The sequence below is a fragment of the Takifugu flavidus genome, chromosome 21, assembly GCF_003711565.1.
Source record: "Takifugu flavidus isolate HTHZ2018 chromosome 21, ASM371156v2, whole genome shotgun sequence".
Taxonomy (NCBI): Eukaryota; Metazoa; Chordata; class Actinopteri; order Tetraodontiformes; family Tetraodontidae; genus Takifugu; species Takifugu flavidus.
The window spans coordinates 1,200,947-1,220,785 of record NC_079540.1 but is presented as its reverse complement, the minus strand read 5'-3'; the positions used below and the strand labels follow the sequence as shown (position 1 = coordinate 1,220,785).

The 19,839-nt window shown below is 43.6% G+C and overlaps 1 protein-coding gene and 1 long non-coding RNA gene across 10 annotated transcripts; one reads left to right on the top strand and one right to left on the bottom strand.

The window, feature by feature from the left end:
* Positions 1-3,823: 3,823 nt before the first annotated feature.
* On the bottom strand, positions 3,824-19,684 carry nfyc (nuclear transcription factor Y, gamma). Of its 9 annotated transcripts, none has more exons than XM_057021588.1 (11): positions 19,559-19,684; positions 11,016-11,125; positions 10,815-10,886; positions 9,882-9,995; positions 8,484-8,579; positions 7,576-7,752; positions 6,204-6,272; positions 5,561-5,719; positions 5,225-5,329; positions 5,078-5,137; positions 3,824-4,951 (listed from the first exon to the last, which is right to left on the bottom strand). In XM_057021588.1, the coding sequence occupies exons 2-11, from the start codon at positions 11,112-11,114 to the stop codon at positions 4,832-4,834; spliced, it is 1,071 nt and encodes a 356-aa protein (XP_056877568.1). In that variant the 5' UTR covers positions 11,115-11,125; positions 19,559-19,684; the 3' UTR covers positions 3,824-4,831. The 9 variants fall into 9 exon arrangements, with proteins under 9 accessions (XP_056877568.1, XP_056877570.1, XP_056877573.1 ...); XM_057021590.1 differs by having other exon boundaries at positions 10,815-10,883; XM_057021593.1 differs by having other exon boundaries at positions 10,815-10,883; positions 11,016-11,122; positions 19,559-19,642.
* LOC130518742 (uncharacterized) lies at positions 16,705-17,108 on the top strand. The gene is made up of 2 exons (XR_008948132.1): positions 16,705-16,876; positions 16,955-17,108. It is a non-coding gene; the product is annotated as an uncharacterized LOC130518742 (long non-coding RNA).
* Positions 19,685-19,839: the final 155 nt, after the last annotated feature.

Sequence of the window (19,839 nt, the reverse complement as noted above, 5' to 3'; positions counted from 1 at the left end):
CGATGGGATTTCTAATTGGTTTAATTATAGCTTTGGTTTTCATTCTCCTACCTCAATGGCAGTCCAACGGATCATCCCACTCTATCTCTTACATATTTCTCAATGTTTCTCTTTTGTTAAGTCCTTCAGTGTCCAAAAGGCACCTGGAAATGAAATCTTATTAGAATTATTACTAAATATAGCCAAGCAGTCTGAGACCAAATGGAGTCTTGCAAAGCTTGACCATGACAGGATGAAAGGAGGATTTGCTATCTGCACTGGGAATCTCCCACTACATCCACTCGCTCCCTTTTCCGCCTTGTGCTTCTCAGCTTTCCAAACCAGGCTGGGGGACAGAATGCGTTGACGGACACGCCACCCCTGCTCGTGCCCCCTTCACATGGACATTCTGCTTGGGCGATACTGAAGCAACACCCCCGCACCCACCCCACCCCTACCACCGTCTCACCCTGCCGCTGTGTTGCTCAGCATGCATGAATTAACCCTCAGAAAAAGGGTGGAGACCCCCCCTCCTCCCTCCACCCCAGTGACAGTACACAACAGCTGAGCAAGGTCAGAGCCTGTAAAACGGGACAGGAAATGCACCACCAGGACCCGCTCGCGCCCGCCCCCTGATTCGGCGGGCCCCGGCCTGGAATTACAGTTGGGGATGACCCAGAGCAGACTACAGGAGCCCTGATTGTTGCGCTCCACTCACACCCGCCTCTCTCCTTCTCCCCCCACCTCCCCGGTGTTGTTTTTCCAGGGCGCTACTGAGTGCACGCATTCACTCACGCCCCACAGAGCCAGCTGAGCTCCGGGAGTCGACAGCCACTTACGGAATCTATGGGAACTTAAAAATACTCACATCAGCAATTGTGCTGTACACAAAGTACAGCGTCAACCGCATCCACCCGACCCCCCCCAACTTTCTGCTTCCGCTGGGACATTTTTTTTTATGCCACTTAATAGCTTTCCCAGGCCGCACTGTTGTTTACCTTTGTTTAATCTTGTTTCTCTTCTTTTTATCAGTATCCCCATTAGCCCAGTTGTTTTTTTGGGGGGGTTTTAAGGCAGAAGGGGAAACGGTGGAGCCAAGAGGGGCTGAAACTGAAGCTGGTGAATCTGGGATTGACTCTGCCACCCGCAGACAAACAGGAGATGTTGTGAAAGAGGTCGACCGATGCGCGGCAGCTTTCCTGTGTCTGACCCGCTGCGGTCAAGCGAGCGTCAGCTGCTGTATTCGCCAGCTCACAGGAAGTTACAGTAGCGTGGGCTGAGACCTCGCTCAGTGGCCCATTCAGGACCAGTCAAAAGATCATTTGTGACCTACTACCACTTTATTTATTTTTTTTACACTTTGCCATTTGGTGCATGCAGCTCGTTACTGACAGCGCTTCAGAAGGCTGAGCGGAGATCTGCAGAGTAGACATTGAGACCCCCAGGTCAGGCAATAACCTTAATGCTGAGACTTTAAAAGGCGTTTGAGAGAGGTTAAAGTTCAGCCGCGACGAGGTCAGAAGACCAGCCTCCGACCAATAGAGAAGGCCGACTAATTGATCCAAAACAGACACAGAATATTTTTATAAGTATGACACCTATTTTATTTAATTCTGCGATATTCTAAGTGTCAGAAATAATCTGGGCTGAGGTTCTTTCATAGAAACAAGCCTTTTTCTTCCAGTTCAGGCCAATAACATTAATGAATGGAGAAAATTGAAAGGCTGAAAGATTTAAATCACCTAACAAGAACATCTTGTCCGTGATTGCACGTCAAAAGTATGTGAGAATTAAAGGGACTGAGGTTTATCCCTGGGCAAGTATTTATGCCGCTTTCCTGTATGATAACATTAATTGTGTTATTTATTAATTATTTATTGTAACATTCATGTTAAATGTAATGTAAAATCTATTTTTCTGCTGATTTTATATTTTTAAATGTTGTTTTTCATACAAATAGCCTTCTGAAAGATGAATAAAGGTGTTAAAGGGATAGATTTTACAGTTTTTAACACACAAAAATCAACTGTCATTGCTCTATACTTCTGTTTTCTTCTTGTGAGCTGTCAGGATATCCTCACAGAACACTGGTGGCACCTCAGAAAGCTTGTATTATGGGTCAGATAGTGATGGAGGCAGGGCGTCCCAGCATGCACTTCAGCGACCAGCTGGTGCTGTGGCCCAGTCACAAGATCCAGCCTGCTGCCAAGGTAGTCAGGCCCAGGTTCACACGGCCAAGGTTTCCCTGATCTGACCGGACAGGCTGGCCAAGAAAAATACCATCATACAATCCTTTTCATGCTGGACTTAATCCCAAACATTCTCACAATCCCAGGTGTTGTTAAAAAGAGCTGAGCACGAGTCTCCATTGATTAATGCAGTTATTGTTCAGCGATTAAGTCCATTAGAGGGGTTTGCTTGTGCCTCTGACTACTGTGCTTAGCAGGTGTTGCAAAATGTGCTTTTATTAAATAAAAAAAACACACACACCCAGAGAGAAAATTGCCTCAAAGTTGTACTGAGGAGTGACGTGTAGGTAAGAAAGCCTTTTACTCGGTGTCAATGAACACGCAGCATCTTTCTCTGCCTACTTATTCTTCCCTGAATAAATGGCTTGTATTACTTTAGAGCTTTATGTCAAGGAATGCAGTCTGAGCTCAAAGGAACCCAGGAGTTTCCAGATAAATAACCCATGACTCTGTTGTTAACCACCCTTAATGGCCATAAAGGTTTCCCAGCGCTTGAGAAGGGCAGCAGAAATAAGATTATTGGTGTCGTAGAGGGAATATCGATTCCAAATTTTTACTAGTGCACTACAGGTGCATTTGTGCTTGTTAAATTGTGCACCCGAGGGAAACAATGGAGACCTGATGTACTTTTTCAGCCACCCTGCCACAGCGCCACAATATTGAACAGGTGCTGCCCTCCCGTGGTCAACAAAGAGAACAACAGCTGTATCCACACCGTAATACAAGAAACGGGAAGAGGCCGGAAGAGGAGCTTTTGATAGGTACGTCTTCTGTTACAGGTGGCGTAAAACTGGCAGCATTCATAAAAGTAATATCTTACCATCGGTCAAACATGGTGCTGGTTGTGTGATGCTCCTGGGCCAGACCTCTGTTTTCTAGCAGAAAATCCCGAGGGACGTCTCACCATCAGACTGTGACCTTAAGGCTTAAGCTCACAGCACAGACATGACACCAGATGCTGTAAAATGTTCCTAAACATTCCATTCATAAATAATTAATATGTACTAAATAATAGTTACTATAGTAACAGTGTTCATCTGGGCTCCGCTGGTGAAAAGTAGTAACCAACGGTTGTCTCCATCAAACACTCGCAGTTTCGTTCCCCCGATAATAAAACAATGAAAACAAATATTAAGACTCAGGTAACTCAACTCCTCTCCTCTCCGAGTAGATCATTGATGTTGTTTCTTGTATAGTTTCTCTGCCCCCCCTCTGGATTCATCAACAGGTCTAGCCGCCTTTATAGCTGTATGCTGGCCTGCCGACCTCTGACCCTGCTGACCCACTCTACTCTTATACTTGTACTATTAATGTTTCTCTATGTTCTCTACCTATTCTCTCCTCTACCTGTCCCCCCTCTCCTCTCTCTCCACCCACCCCCCCATCAGCAGGAGGGTCCCCCTACATGAGCCTGGTCCTGCTCAAGGTTTCTTCCTGTTAAAGGGGAGTTTTTCCTTGCCACTGTTGCTTGTTGGGGGTCAGGCCCTGGGATTCTGGAAAGCGCCTAGAAACAATTTTGATTGTAACAGACGCTATAAAGATAAAGATTGATTGATTGACCTCAACAACAACATAAAAACACTGCTTAGAGACAATTTTAGAGAGATTTCATTTTAATCATGTTTTCTCACAAACAAATTGTGTTTACAAAAAAACCCATCAAAAATAAAATTGTACCTATCTAATGCATGACATGGCAGCAGTTTGAGCCACATGCAAAAATGAGATTATTTCTAAACACTGATAATAATCATTACTGTACAAACATAAAGGGAAAGGTATGAGACAAAATAATAAATGGAAAATTTAAAATTGCGCCCCTCCCTAATGAATCCGAGTCATTTCCTTGTAAACTAACATGAAGGGAAGGGTGGTGGGTAAAACAAAAAAGCAGTAAAAACGCACTTTTATAAAGAGATGCGGCGATGGATAGAAAAGTAAGTTGATGGAAGACCTACGATGACTGGCATGTGTGTTTAATTACAATAACACACAGTTTGAAGGCTTTACAACAAACTGAGGCTTCATCAGCAAAGATGATGACCCAAAAAAGAGAAACTACATGAAAATAGCCTAACCTAATAACCTCCTCTTCAAATCCCTTTGCTGTAAAAAGTGATTACTGAGGTATATGGCTTCATTTTAGCAATAAAATATATGGAAAAGGGGGGACAAATGGGATTAATTCTGACAACTAAGGTCAAACACAAACACACCAGAAACAAGTTTTGTAGACAGAGATAGACAACTTTAAAGTTAGAGAAATGCGTAGAAAAAATAGCCCAGTTTAAATTTAGATATGAGAAACAATGTTGGCCTGTGATGGCTTAGTGTCAGGGCCTATGACAGGAATTTGGACAGCACGGAGACGGCAGAAGAACCTAAGAGTGGATGTAAATGTGAGATCCAACCACTGTCCCTTTCCTAACCCAGTGTTACGTGGTGGGGTTTCCAAGACTGTTTAAGAAAGGTTGGGTCCCTCATTTCAGAAAGCATTGCTTAAAACCAGGGTGATCCAGAATGGGCCGAGGAAGATGTTGGCGGCTGTGAGCAACACGTGGGATGTTCAGCATGTTGTGGGTGGAGAAGGTTCCTGCAGGGGCTCAGTCGGTGCTGACCTGTGTGACCTGAGCATCAGCTGTCTGGTTGGTGGACTGAATGAACATTGTTTGGGTTAGCTCCTGTCCCGCTGGCATTGTAACTGGCTGAATCTGATACAATTGCTGTAAAATAAAGAGACAGCGGAGAAGGAAGTTTAGAATTTGGACAAATGTTGGCTGGTGGGCTGGAGGGTTGTTACAATATCCTGGTGTCACAACACAAATAGAGACGAGGTTGCTAATGCTTACCTGTCCATCCGTAAACTGACTGAACTGCTGCTGTCCCTGCTGTACCTCCGTCTGTGTGATCTAAAGAGAATATGAATTGAAGATTGTAAAAAGAAGGTTTTCCCATCACTGTGTTAATAAACACCTTTTTTTTGCTGAAATGATTACCTGCTGGGTGTTGGCCAGAGTCTGAATCTGACCTTGGACCACTTGTGTCCCAGATACAGGCTGCGCAAGACGAATGTACTGTAGCTGGCCAGTATTTACGTGTACCTACACACAATCGACACAAGGGGGAGACAAAGTTTGAAATAGAACAGAGGTGGTTGAAGGTAGAAGTGACAATAATGCACCGCTCACATGTTTCCCACTCCAATTATTTGGCAAATTAATAGCTTTTGATCATTTTAAATATAATTTTATTCAAAAAGTGATTAGCAATCACTGAGTGGATAGGTTTACTCTTCCTCTCAACCCCCAGTGATGTGCCATGCCATATCTTACTGGGATCTGCTGGATCTCTCCTGTGTTGGTGATGATCTGCTGCATGACCTGCATGGTCTGACCTTGGGCTTGAGCCGTCTGAGCAGAACCCTGTGCTGCGGCAGCTTGGACGATCTGAACCTGCTGGCCCTCACCCACCTGCATGGCAACAGGGGCACTCTAATGGGGAGGACAGAGAGGAGATGGAATCAGACATCAGCAGAAAGAAAAGGACTTAAAGAACAAACCAAAACTGGAAACAGCAGCAATAACTGGAGTGCAGGCAAAGGTTTATAACTGATGCAAAAAATTGGGAAATAACTAACTTCCATAAAGCTCAAATTTAAGGCACATCTTTGGGTCATCCTTAAACTTTAACTGCCTGGTTTAGCAATCATCCAGGCAGGCAGGCAGGCAGGGGATGGACAAAAGGTGACCTAGCAGTTCCTCTCTTCTGTCACAGTATTTAGAGAAGGCCATTTGATCTCCATCCGCAGTCACCTTTATGAGCGTTAGTGACCTGAGCCGGACAGCAGCTCTAAGCAGTAGTCTAATCAAAAGCCCTGCGGACATAAGCATTGGCCCGTGTGTGTGTGTGTGTGTCTGTGCTTGTGTGTGTGTGTGAACTGCAAGTACATAAATGCATATAGGCATGTGTGTTTACCGTGATGGGTGTGCCTTGTGATTGCACCTGCACCTGCTGTAACTGCTGCATTGTGGCACCTTGCAGCATCTGATAGCCCAAGAGTAGAATGAGAGAATGACAAAAAGACAGTGAGAAAGCAGTGGTAGCAACAACTTAACATATGAATGCAAGCAGGTGTGGAGAAGAATAGAAAGCTGCAACATTAGAGCAAAAACGGTGAATCTAAGCCAGATGCTGAATGGGATGTTTGTGAATAGTGAATGCTGAGGCGTAAGAAACAGGAACATGAAAGCAGTGCAGGGGGGGGCTGAGCAGGTGGATCACTCAATTTGCCCAACTGTGACAATTAAAGCAAAATCTGTGTCAGTGATCACATTTGCATTAGCTGTCTCCTTTAATCCTATTCATATTTCCTGGAAACTCTTCACTCAATATTCTACTTTTGCACTTTTCATCCAATGTTCATTTATTTTATTGACACAGGCTGATGCAACACATTTCAGGATCTTATCGTCAAATTTCCAAATATTGCTCATAAATTCTACCTTAGCCCACATGGGGTCAATATAAGTGCATGACCTTCCTGCCCTCAGAAGGCTGCAGCAGTAGCAGTGGTGGTGAATCAGGCTGGGTCTAAATAATCATGACAGCTCAGCTGAAGGCAGTTTGCTGAAGCAGCATGAAGCACAGCAACACGACACCAAGCTGCATAGACAACACTTACAGTAGAAGCTGCGTCAATAAGATCAATAGAAAGCAAAGCTAAATGTGTGTTTGTGACCTCCTGGACTGGTTAAAACAGGGTGGTGGGAGTAAGCGTTGGCAAAAAACTGTCTTTGCAGGGTCCATCATTAACTAGAATGTCAGATTTTTGGATTTCTTTAAGGTGTTTTATCATAAAATCAATTAATCGTTAAAAAAAACCACATTCAAAATACATTTTAATACATTTCTTATGAGCTGATAAATAGCATAACACCAAAATTATCTTCGTTTCATTTCATTTTGTCAAGTTTCCTGAGAGGTTTATTCTCATTCAGTTTCGATTCCACTTCATATAAAGGAAAGTAGAAGTAGCTTTTCTTTAAGGTTTCCCAGACAAGGTGTCAGCGGGTTTGGCTGTATTAGCTAAGTGTGTTCTCAGGTATACTTATTCCTTCCACTGGGACACAAATAGGCTACAGAATGTGAGGACTGTTATTAAAAAGCCAAGTAATATGTTTTTCACAGCTTGATTCGCAGCACAGGGTACAGTTAAAATAGAGGAAATCTTTTCAGCTGCTGGGTTTATTTTGCTTCTTGCTTATCTGGATAAAAGACCATTGGAAGTAGTGGCAGTATTTTGTGGAAAAACCTTTGGAAAATCTCTTATATATGGTTTTAAAAGTACCTGTCCTTGCTGTGGCTGTGCAATGATGATCTGGCCGGGCTGGATGGTGGTGGCGGTCTGAGTGCCGGGCTGCTGGGCCTGTTGTGTGCCCTGCACCTGTACAGCTCCTGGCTGCTGGGCCAGAGTGAAGTAGTACTGTACCGGCTCGGCAGGAGTTGCCGCCTGACGCATCTCCTCCTGAAGATCACACATGTTGTATTAACAGCTATCACTGCATTAAATCTCCAAGAATTATCTCTGGAGGTGTAGCAGTAGAAGTGGGAGGTTGGATAAATAACTGATGGAACGTTGACACAGAACAGTAATATAATATGGAGGATCCATTACACGATGCTGGGCTGTACTATATCCCCAAAGGCTTTGGGAAAACTGGGCAGAAGTTTAACTCAGCATGAAAACTTACACTATGGAAACTGTGAATAATAGGCAGAGTAAAAGCAAAAGTAACACATAAATTACGCCGAAACTAGGCACTACAACACATCGGAATATCGGAAAACACTGACTGTGCTCCTCACAGCTGCCTAATGAGCGAGACTTGATGAGGTTTCTCCATCACCAGAAGCGTAAACACCCCTCTCCCAGCTCCATGACAACACAGCTGAGAGTGTAGGATGTTTACATGCCTGGAGACAGTCCACTTGACAACTTCAAATACGTCATTCCTCCATCTGATATGCTACATTTGAAACGGCGCATCTCCAGTTCGCTCACACTTGTCGGTGTTATTTTCTCCATGTAAGAAGAGGGCGTTAATGGCAATAAGATGCTGTAAACATCCGACTGAAAGCCTTCACAATTTAAACCCCAGCTTCCAGTCAAGGATGTTTACAGCTCCTCCGGGTTGCCAATAATAGACAGAGGAAGGCCCAAATGACCGTAGGTTTACAAGTCTGTCACTTTCCTACCTGACGTTTGGGAGGTTTCAGGTCATCACGTGGCACGATGTCGATCAGGAAGTCAAACTGATCAAACTTGGTAATGGCCATGGCAATGTCGTTCCTCTGTGGACATATCAGAGACAGAAGGTCAAGAGATGAAGTCACACTTTAATTATGCTAATTCAATATATGCAGTGCTATATATAATCATGCTTTAAGCCCTAAGGTCAGCTGTCCCTAAATAGCAGCAGGAAAAGCTACTGGGGAACTGAAGTTCCCAGTAGTACTCTAACAGGTATTTGCTTTCACAACTGAGTTCATGGGAAAAGAGAAAAAGAAGAAGAATGTTGGTAAATATTGTTTTATTGCCGACAAAGTCCAAAGTTGCTTCTACCTGCTTCAGCAACACTTCAATTGCTCTAATCAACGGCAGATTTACAAAGTTAGCTCAAAATATTTCTGAACAATTCATCGGCTAATGACAACCATTACATGAATGTTAGAAAATGTAAACCCGACGACAACTGATCTGTGCCGTGTGCATAATTTAATCACGCCACTTTGCTGCCCTCGTGTACATGGCCTCTGATGCTAAATAGCCAGTTCTATATCCACGGCACTGCTCCGTCTCTGTGGAATTTTCCACAGGATATTGGCTGTCAGGACCCCCCACTGTGGCCCTCCCTCCACTGGAAGCTATTTATAGCTTGATTAATATCTAGTAACACAGGGTACACTTGTTCTATTGATGAGCGTTGCTAGGGTGACCCCAGCTGGCGTGCCTTCCTCACAATAGGGCTGTGATGTGTGTACTATCACGGTAAAGTGGAGGGTACCATTTTTCCTTGCTTATGCAAACAGATGTCACACATATATATAATCCTCATAAGGCACCAAGTATTGCAATAACAAATGCAAACCTAGAACAGAGGCAGATTTAAGTCTTCGGTAGTGGTCAGACAACAGGGAGTCTGAAATCTGCTAAAGGAGGACCATGTGTCAGATAAGCCAAGACACTTGCAGAGTAAACACACTTTCAAAGCACTTTTTCTTTTCTCAACTTAAAACCTGCCCCTTTTTCTACCTGTGTTGACATAAACACGCATATCCATGGGCTGTTAATCTCTCAGAGGTATGTACGTGGATAAAGTGGACTTAAGGGCTTTCGTGTTCTGCTCCACAGTTTTCCTCTGGACACATATGTGAGCCAAGCTCTGCTATGTTACAACTGCAGGTATATTTTCTGTTTCTATTCTCACATTATTACCACCTTCTTCTTGTTCAGTTGCGAGACACCAGAGTTAGCAAAGTAATGGATGAGGGGGATCAGTGACAGCACAGTTTAACTTTTATTGTTAAGGGAAAAGCCGTTCGCTGGGTGATTGTTGTCAGAGTGGAAAAGGAGTGAGAAATTTAGAGGCAGACCTGCAGTGTGCGTCTCTTGTTGTCTTCAGTGTGGATCCATGCTCTGAGGGTGAGCTCTGTGATGAAGATCTGTGCTGCCTTAGCAAAAAGGACTGGTGCCTCTGCACTGATCATCTGCACAAAGGAGATGGAGTGTTTAAATACACCCACACATTATAGGCATCAATCTCACATCACTTATAACATTAATCCTCCATTACTGAATACACGGCTTCATCACGCCTATAGACAGGACAAAATGAGCATTAAATAATCACTTATTAGCACACAAGAGCTGTCCAACTCCCTGATCTCAACAAAACCTTTTAAGTCTTAGTGGCAAATGGTCTCTTATTTCTACAGAAATCCTCAGCATGGTCAGCAGTAGGCTATATGGATACTAACCACAGGTCTAAATGTACAAGTTGAGCTGTAATAACAAGACTCTGCAGCTGTACACAAGCTGGGAAAGCTGCTGGGTCAGAAGGGGTCTTGTCTTCAGATACACCCGGCAAACAGGGAAGCCCTGATCTCTTTACCGCTTTAAGCTCTTGCTTTTCTAAGTGGATATTACTCTTGACACGGCACATTCAAGCTACACACACCCACACACATGATCTAAGGCTTTCTCTTCTGCAACTATGAAAAGCCCTGGCTGACGATCTGATAAAAGCTAAAAAGAAGCTACTCTGAATTGTATTATACCAGCACTTTGCAGCAGCTCGTGTAGTTGGTTACAGCATGATTTGGGAGTTTCACTTAGTAATGTTTCATTGTTCCTGCATGGACAAAGGTAATGTTTTGATATTCAATTTTGATTAAAAAAATGAATAAATAAATTAGTTATGAGGAGTTGGCAGTGTTTGGAGACACAGCCATAAAAACCATCATCGGTTAGACATTCAGGAATTCATTTGGCATGAGTTAGAAATGCAATTTAATGAGTCTTTGTACCTTCACGTCCTCATCCAATTTCATGATTTTCTTGATTCGAGCCAGGGGTAATTCCTGCACACGAAAATCCTTCTGGAAATAACGGTTGGATAGCATTCAGCGCATGCAAGAAGCAGACAATGTATTTCTTCATTAAACAAAATCTGTGCATTAGCTCTTAAGTACAGTATGATTGGCGTATATAGCTGGCACAAAGCCTACCATGGTCAGGTTCCTGATCTCCTCCATGACTCGAGGCCAGAAGGACTGCAGGGTTTGCTGGGCATCGCTGCCACTGGCTCCAAAAGCATCTGTGGACATCCTCTACTCTGCTGGGTAAAGAAATGTCAAGCAGGAGAGACATTAACACACAAGGTAAAATAAATCAAAAGAGAGTACACTAGACAGTACACGCACTCTCTACAACACCAAAAATACTATATTAGTTTAATCAGACCACAGACCACAGGCACAACACTTTTATTTTTGTGGCTTGTTGACATGCCCGTCCCAAGAACCCAGCGTTCCAAGTGGCTGTCATCATGTACCCAAAGCCTACAGACATGCTACTCCCTGGCTGCTGGTGACCCCACACACTCGGGACCAAACTGAAGCTACAGATCTACGTGACCCCGGAAAATATATTGCGCAATGTTTGCGTGAAGTGTCCTAACAGAAAAAAGAAATTAAACCTGTTGAAATACACCAACTATTTCATATGCATGCGTGTGTGCGCACATGCAGGCACGCACGCGCCCATTTAAAAGCCAGACATTCTGCAAGGGGTCTGAATGTTTGAAAGAGGATCCAACAGCAGGTTACTATGGCATGCCAGGAATCTGCTGGGGGAATATTGCCCTGCTTGTCTGAGCATGCAGAGCTTGAAGTGTCTGGATCACACTCTTTCACTCTCCCTTTTTTCTTACCTCGGTGAAAAGATTCAACAGAATGGAAAGAAAGGGGGGAAAGGAATTTGGGAGGTAGTAGAACAAGAGATGAAGTGTGTGGAGCTACTCGAGAGAGACAGACTGTGTAGAAGTCCACTGCTGAGGGAAGAGTAGAGCCTTGTCCAGTTCAACATGAATCCAGAGCTGAGACAAAGTATCAAAGGCTTTAACTGGGAAAGGTAAGAGAGCGACAGGGCTGCAGGCAGGCTATTGTACAAGCTAGCTATCTGGGTCAACCATGAGACAGAGGCCAAAATGCAAAGAGGACGTGACAGAACAAAAAAAGAAACATCTCTGCTTTGTTTTCTCTCGAGTTCTCACTCTGGGCTAGTAAATGATTGTTATGCCCCCAGTTCTGCCGACAGGCCAGACAGCTTACCCCATTACTCCCGACTGTCTTCCTTGTTGCAGCCACTGTGCACAGCATAAGAATAGATTGCCCCGACTCCCGTCGGCTTATTTGTACCACTTAAGTAGAGTTCTAACAATACGACATGATAAATCAAAATGTTATATCCACTAACTGGGCTCTTCACCTTGGTATTCAAAAAGAGGATACTGTGCTTGATAAATGAAAAAACATAATAAATGTTGTGGCATGCGGTCCTGCCATAGTTTTTCCTGACAGAATATATCCTAAATCAATGTGACAGAATGACAGGGTGGGGGGGGGGGGGGTTATTGAAATCAATCAGGCTGCTTGTAGCTATGGCATAGCAGGCTAGTGATTGACCTTGACAGTGTCTCCTCTTCTCTGTCTGATGCTCCAGTGTCCAGTTACATTTCAAGGTTGATTGAAATCCAGGAGCCACCAGAGCAATCCCAGCATTCCGTGGGGCAAAACACTAGTCTTTCTTCTAATTTAGCTGAGAAAATGATTCCCTTGTTTTTGGTAACACTAAAGATTATGGTAAGAGCCAAATCGGCACACGATCTTGTGATCATTTTTGAACAAGACAACCTTGTGTATCCCTCGCAGCTAAAATGGTAGCCTCATAAAATGGACAATTCGCTTGGTATTATTTCAGACGACTATTTAGCCAATTATCATGCTTACAGAGGAGAAAGTGGATATATAATCCCGCTCCCCCCCCCCCAAAATTCAAACAGTTAAATGAAATAAATGACGCCACATATACAGCAGCCCCCACTCTCTGACACCGTGACCTTCAACCTATCGCACGCTAACAAAAAGCTGTGTTGAGAAGGAGCAGAGCAAAGTCAGTGTGGGAAGAGATGAAACAGCAAGTGTGGCAAGAAGCAGCCTGAGCGTGAGTGGCGGTAAAATACAGACGTTAGATAAGAGGTGCGATGAGCGATGCATCAACGTGCCCTTCAGAGCTCCTTCTCCTGCTAGCTACCAAAAAAATGACCATAGCATTAGCTCACGTCCAAATGCTTTGTTTGAATAAGATCTGTGTGAATCACATTAAAGCCTGGTGGCCTCTTTTGACCTCTGTGGTGACTTTTGAAGTTTAACTACATTTTTTAAAAATCCTATTGGGACTTTGTTTTTTTTTGTTTTTTTTACACCTCAGCCACTAAATGTTTTAACATAAAAATTGTATTAAATATCTACAAGTTTAAAGTGAACAACCAGATATAACCAGTAAAAAAAATACAGTTAATTAACAATGATAAGTTGTTTGTTTAAATCTCTGACCTGTTTGAAACCTGGACTCAACAGTCTCAATTATTACTAGTTGCCTACAGTAAAAGCTCATAATCTATTCTATATCACAGATACAGATGTTTTTGCACTGTGACTCTTGACCTTCAATTGTTCCACTGTTCTTCCCTTGGTTGGGTCAGAGAAAGAAAAGCCATTGTAGGGTTTACAACATTCAATAGAGCTTTTGCTCTCTGGCAATGAGGGCCAAGTTAATATTGTTTCTCAGTTTTGTTGAAAACAGCTACTCGCACTTCCTGCTTCAGCAGCTCTACAGCTTTCCTTTATTCTCCTCTACAAAACTGCTGTTTGTGAGCTTCAAAGCAAAGAAACATTAAATCAGGACAGACAGAAGGACAAACAAGCTGGTTAAATCTTGGGTTTGTTCATTCAAAGCTATGAACTGATGTAAGAAATGCAATGAGAGATAGGACTAAGAATGCATCATATGTATAGCTGTTCACATGTGGTTGTGGAAAACTGCCGACGATGCAGATGTGCATCAAGGTCACTTCAGCACTACAGTGTTTAGAACATGTCTGCTAAGCATCGTGCAACTTAACCTTCTGCATTACTATTAAAAAAAGGGAGGTAAGACACAAGACTTCACTTAGAATGTTTGTGTTCAAATGGGGTTTTTTATCATCGCTTATTTTTAATCAGGTTTATTTTACTGTAATGATATATGGGGGTGTAACAACAAACATGTCCCACTCATACAAACACTAGCTTTAAATTTTAAGCATTAACGGTAAAGCCCTAACCCTGATGAACCCAATCACCTATCAAACAGAAACACACTGACATGGTTACAGCACAGTAAATGATCAACATAACTAAAACAAAAAACAAAATGTTCCCACGCAGAAATTACAGATTAACTATGGGGACATCTGCAACATTATCACACGTTGTTGCATTATCCTGAAAATGTGGCGACGTGAAGACAAGCGCGGGCAAATTGTCGATTACAGAGATGCTGATTTAGAACGCTGACGAGCGGGTTCGGTGGTGAAGCTGGACCCAGGCCGGCCAGAGGCCCAGCAAACTTTGCCCTTGGTTCTGCTTCCAGCCAAATCCAGGAAGTGCTAGTCACCAATCTCCCAAGGTCATTCAACAGTGGAGAGAGGGAAAGCAGAGAGGGAGGGAGGGAGAGAGAGATGAAAGGCGGAAGGAGAGGGAGGGGGAGGATAGAAAAGGACAGGTTTTTCAACTTTCACTGCAGCACTTAAGTGACCCTAGTGGTTCAAAAGGTGTACTTTCTAGGAAGCCGAATAAACGATCCGCTGTCAGCCACGCTTCATGAGAGCATTTAAGTTTATCTTCCTCTATCCTCTCATTGCCATCTAGACGTTCCCTTCTAATCGCTGGTAGAGAGATGACAGGAAACACATCTCACATTCCTGTGACCTTCAGCCAAGGCTAGCCCTTCTCTGACATCAATGTCAGTGGAGCTTAAAGAACTTTACATGCTTGATAACAGCTGATTCTGCCGGTTCGTCCACGCAGCTTTAGTCTAAACAGTCAGGGGGGAAATGTGGGCCTAAATGTGAACAGATGATGTGATAAACTATATGTTTCCTTTACTTTTTCCCTCTTCGGACAAAGCGTAACAGCAAAGATAGCGTTTAAAACTAATGCAGGCAGCAGTCATGGAGCCATGGGATTTGGCAGCAAAGATTTCACCCCTTTTTTTTATTTAATAAAATCTCCTTTTAACTCTCCGTCTCCATTTCCCCAGTGGGATGTTGTTTTATCAAAGGTTCAGATGGAAAGTTTCAATTAGAGAGCAAGGGAGTCAAAAGCAAGTTACAGAAGCTGCCCTAAAAACATTCCATCAGAGGAGATCAGATCAAACCATTAGTCTTCACTTCCCTTGAAGCTGACAGGCTGACAATCTGTCCCATCTGGGTGTCTGGCGCTGCTGAGGATGGGGCCCGTGGTCCTGAGGTCACTGAATCGCTGACACCCGCACTGACAACACTAAGAAATCCACTGCCATATACAGCTCGTGGGTGCCATCTTTGCCTCCGAGCTGTGCGTCACTACCTCACATGAACATGTAAACATGGACGTCTGGAGGAAAGCAAGTGTAAGAACCAGCACCAGACAGAAGCAACTGTGAGACAGGTCCCCGGGAATCAAGCAGAACTCAAGAACATCGGCGCACAGGGACGGCCATACAAGCTGCGCTGTGTAGATGCAAAAAAAAAGTATAAATAATTACAACACCCCTTCAGTATTAATAGCATATTCAAATGAACCTTCCATGGTATAAAAACCATCAATTTTGACATCCAACTAAAGGACATCTAAGACAATTGCGTAGAGCGGACAACTCCAACCTTCCAAGGAGAGTACTATAGGACAGGAAAGGGAGGGGGGATCGAGGACAACTGTAAAGGACAGACGCCGTCTCATCACTGCAGAGGGTGACGGAGAACCTAATCCAGGAGCAATATTCCCAGAACTTTAACCAACTTTAAAGCTTTGAGCGTTCACTTACCCCTATGTCCTTCATGGTGACCAGCATGCCCTGTTGAAGCAGAGCAGAATAGAGGGAAACAGATAGCCCCATTCAAGTCGTCTTGACAGCACCGGCAGCAGGAAAAGGACACACAGAGGTTGAGAGAAAAACTCTCCTTCACTTCCTCCAGTCCCTTGATTGTATCAACAGACAAAGCAACTCTGGCTCTTCTGGATACCCTTTAAAAAAAAAAAAAAAAAAAAAGCAAGCATGGCTTCGACTCCTCTCCGCGCACTCTTCTTTAACACATTTCTCCATTTCCGTCAGCAGATTCACACGATTCCATCAACATGATCCACTATTACTGAACATACAGCCACATCTTTCACTGTTTCTATTCTGACCAAGTCCCACCAACTCACCGACCTTCTCTCTTTCTTTTTTTTATTCTGTCCTGTGAGAAGCCATTTATCTTATAACTTAGTCCTAGTTGGTGCAAAGGAAAGGGTGAAAGGGACAAGAATGCCAAAGCCGGAGCAGGCAAAAACAGGCAAAGAGAACAGAGGCACTCCCGACTCGCAGACAAAAATCTCCTGCCTCCTTCCCCTTTAACGCTCCAGAGTAATCAATCTAGCATGCTACATGATACTCAAATCCCGCCTCTCACCCACTCGGGCCTCGCTCTCAAAGGCACAACCAATGAGAAGGCTCGCCCCTGCTCCATCATTGGACGCTGAAGGCGCCCATCAGTAGTGACACGTTCCCCCCCTGCTCCTCCTCCTTCCTCTGCCCAACCCCCTTTCACCAACAGCTAACTTCCTGCTCTAAGTTACCTTGAGCTGCAGGATAGGGGTCAGGGAAAAGAAAAGAGAAAGAGAGAATAGCTAAACAAATAGCAAGTAAAGTTGTGGAAAGTAAATGTGTGAAGAGCCGCTAATGGCGTCTTGCCTCGGCATTCTTTGTCCTTCAGTAGTCCCCTGCTTCTGCTGCTGCTGGACGGGTATGAAAGGTTCCACAGGCTGCTCTCTGACAACTGCTTTCTACTTATTTACAATGTCAAACTAAATGTCTCCCTCAGCCCCGCCCCCTCTCCGTCGCTACAGGCTGAGAGCGCCGTGATGCAGGCGGCCAGGATGATCCTCACTGGCTCAGCCAAGTGTCACAACGGATGCTGCATGTTGCATCCACATGATTTAAAGTAAAAAAAAAATAAAAAGAAGAAGCAAACTAGGCAGACTTGCTGTCTCATACGTGTGTTCAGGTATGCACATCCGCACAAATAGACATTTTGTCCTTGCTCTCTCATTGCTTGCAGAAATGGTGCAAGTCCCCTTAAGCAGCATCTGACAATGTCATCAAATAAGATTGATAATATGATCTAAAAGATACAAATACAGAGCTGCGTGAACGCTGCTTATTGGATAAAGTTGTTGAAAAGATGATGAACTAGATTTTGCTCGACAGAACTGATTCACAGCTACAGTTATGCAACTTTATTCATTGAGACATTGTTCTTGGTGTCAATCAGTTTTAAGCAGAAGAAATTAATACTCAATGGATCACGGCAAAGCCTTGGCACAAACTAAAACACTATCAGCTGACTAGTGGGAAAACCACACAATGTCAGGCTGCTTGTCCTATTTCTGGATAAACAAGACTTAGGAGATAGGAGGATAACTGTGTATACAAAGACATTGTTGTCCTAAACCCAAAACAGTATGCTCACAGCAGGTTCCAGAGTGGAAAAAGTTCCCAAAAAAAAGCAGTCAGGAATATCATACAATGACCTTTTTGTTAACTAAGACCTTATCCAATGGAAGGGCTGCATTCTTCCAAAACAGTAACCTTCAGAATGCCGCAATCGACCATTCACAACTGCACATGAGCACAGTTATTGTTAATACACCAGTATTACATTTGTAATTGCACCTCTTTTGGAACTAGATAATCTCACATACACACGTGAAGGTTTGACTACGACGACTCTTAAAGCGATAAGACAAAGGACACATTAGAGGTGACATTTATGCAAACGCATTTGTGCAAACTGGGATGGCAGCAATCGCTGAGGATTGGGGCTTTTTCTTTTTTTTGGGGGGGGGACTAAAAACTCAATTTACTAAAATATGACAATTGCACTAAAAGGATAGCAAGGCAGAGTCCAAACCTGTCCCATCAATGGAAAATGTAGAGGGGGAGGGGAACCGGAAGGATGGAGAAGGACAGAGAGGAGAGTTGTTACAGGAAGGGAGGGGCAGAAAATGCAGAGAGGGTAAGAGATAGAGACTCAAGAGAAACAAAGCTAAATGTTCTCTTTCTATTTTTGTGAGTAGCATTGGGACTACAGCAAGTACACCCATCCAGTTAATGATTAGATTAAGGGTGCAGAAAGGTTCATCTGCTGCAACACCGCTGTGGTTTTTGCTGTAAATGTATCGTTGCTATTCCAAATGCCTCATCAATGACATGTGACAAGGTCAACCAGAATTCCCCATGACCTGCACTACCCATAACAAATTGAATGTTTGCTTTTCGTAATGCTGTTTGGAGGCAAACATGCACCAGCTATAACTGGGAAGTTGAAGACACGAAGCATTCGGCTGAGTTTGTTAGGCAGACTCATGCATTCAACCACTAACATGCAAAATCACCTGCACCACCACAGGGTTGGTTGACTAATTTGCACTTTATTCAGATTAAGCCCCCTAAGGGTTGACCAACCCCTATTCTGTCAATTCAGATATTACACTTTAATCAAGCATTTAAGTTAATTTGTGAAATTAGAGCAGCACACATTGGGCTACTGGAACTATTCTAGTAAGACAATCCTATGACCAAAGTGTTTGAAATTCTAAAAGCACAAATATGAAATTCATCATGGAATCGTATGCTTACGCATGCAGCCTTACAATGTCCGCTGCAGGGGGTTTAAAATAAATAACAGAGGACAGAGGACACACATAGCCACGTCCACAGCGTGGACATGTCAGCGAAGTCCAAGTCGCTTTAATATTGTAGGACGTTTAAATATCGTGCCGTGCTTGACACACCAACGACTTATGGCATAAAGATTAACCTCGAAGTTAGCACCTGTGGCTAACGGTATCATAGCTGACCGTGACTACGGGCTACTGGAGTTACTGTTACCAGAGATGCGCGCCGGCGAACATTATACCGGACACATGTCCATCGGCAGTGTGCTAAGATTTATCTACACCGTGCAACGAGTCCTGTCATCAAATGAAACTTTGCAAAGCTTTCTAAAGCTAGGAAGAAACACTCTAACCAATAAAGACGACGTTTGGATCTGTCCTTCAGACCAATCAAACCTCGGACTAGATTCCACCAATCAAGGTTTTTAGAGCTAAGCTCAGTCGGCAAATGGCGCCATTTGGGGTCTAATGGAAATAGCCAATGCGTTTGGTAATAACGCGTGCAAGAGCCAACATGGCGGTCTTCAACAATTAGTTTCTTCGCCGCCCGTCGTCCCTACAGCGGGCCACCAATAAGCGCTTCAGAGAGCAGGGAGGGAAATGGCGCCTATGTTCATCTTCCAAAACAATCGTCTATTGGTCAAGAACAGCAAATGAAAAGAAGCGAAGTAATTGCCCCCGCTTCACCGAATGTGGGAGCCTTTCTTACAGACAATGTGTACATATGAGAATTTTATTTTCGTACTCACGTTGTTTTTCGGGTTCGAAGTGAAGTCCGACTCGGCGTATTATTTTTTTTTTTTTTTAAATTAGCTAGCAAGTGGAAACAAGATGGCTGCTATTCGACCCGGAAGAAGTTGTTTACGACGGCGTAATGACGTCATATAAACGACGTATGGATTTTTGTTCATTCCATTCAATTTACGCTCGGAATCGCAAAATTAATTTCTATCGATTTTGCATTCCATTGCCGCTGTAAGTGAAACTAATTTATAAAACTGGCACCCAAACTACTTTAATACTTGCAATG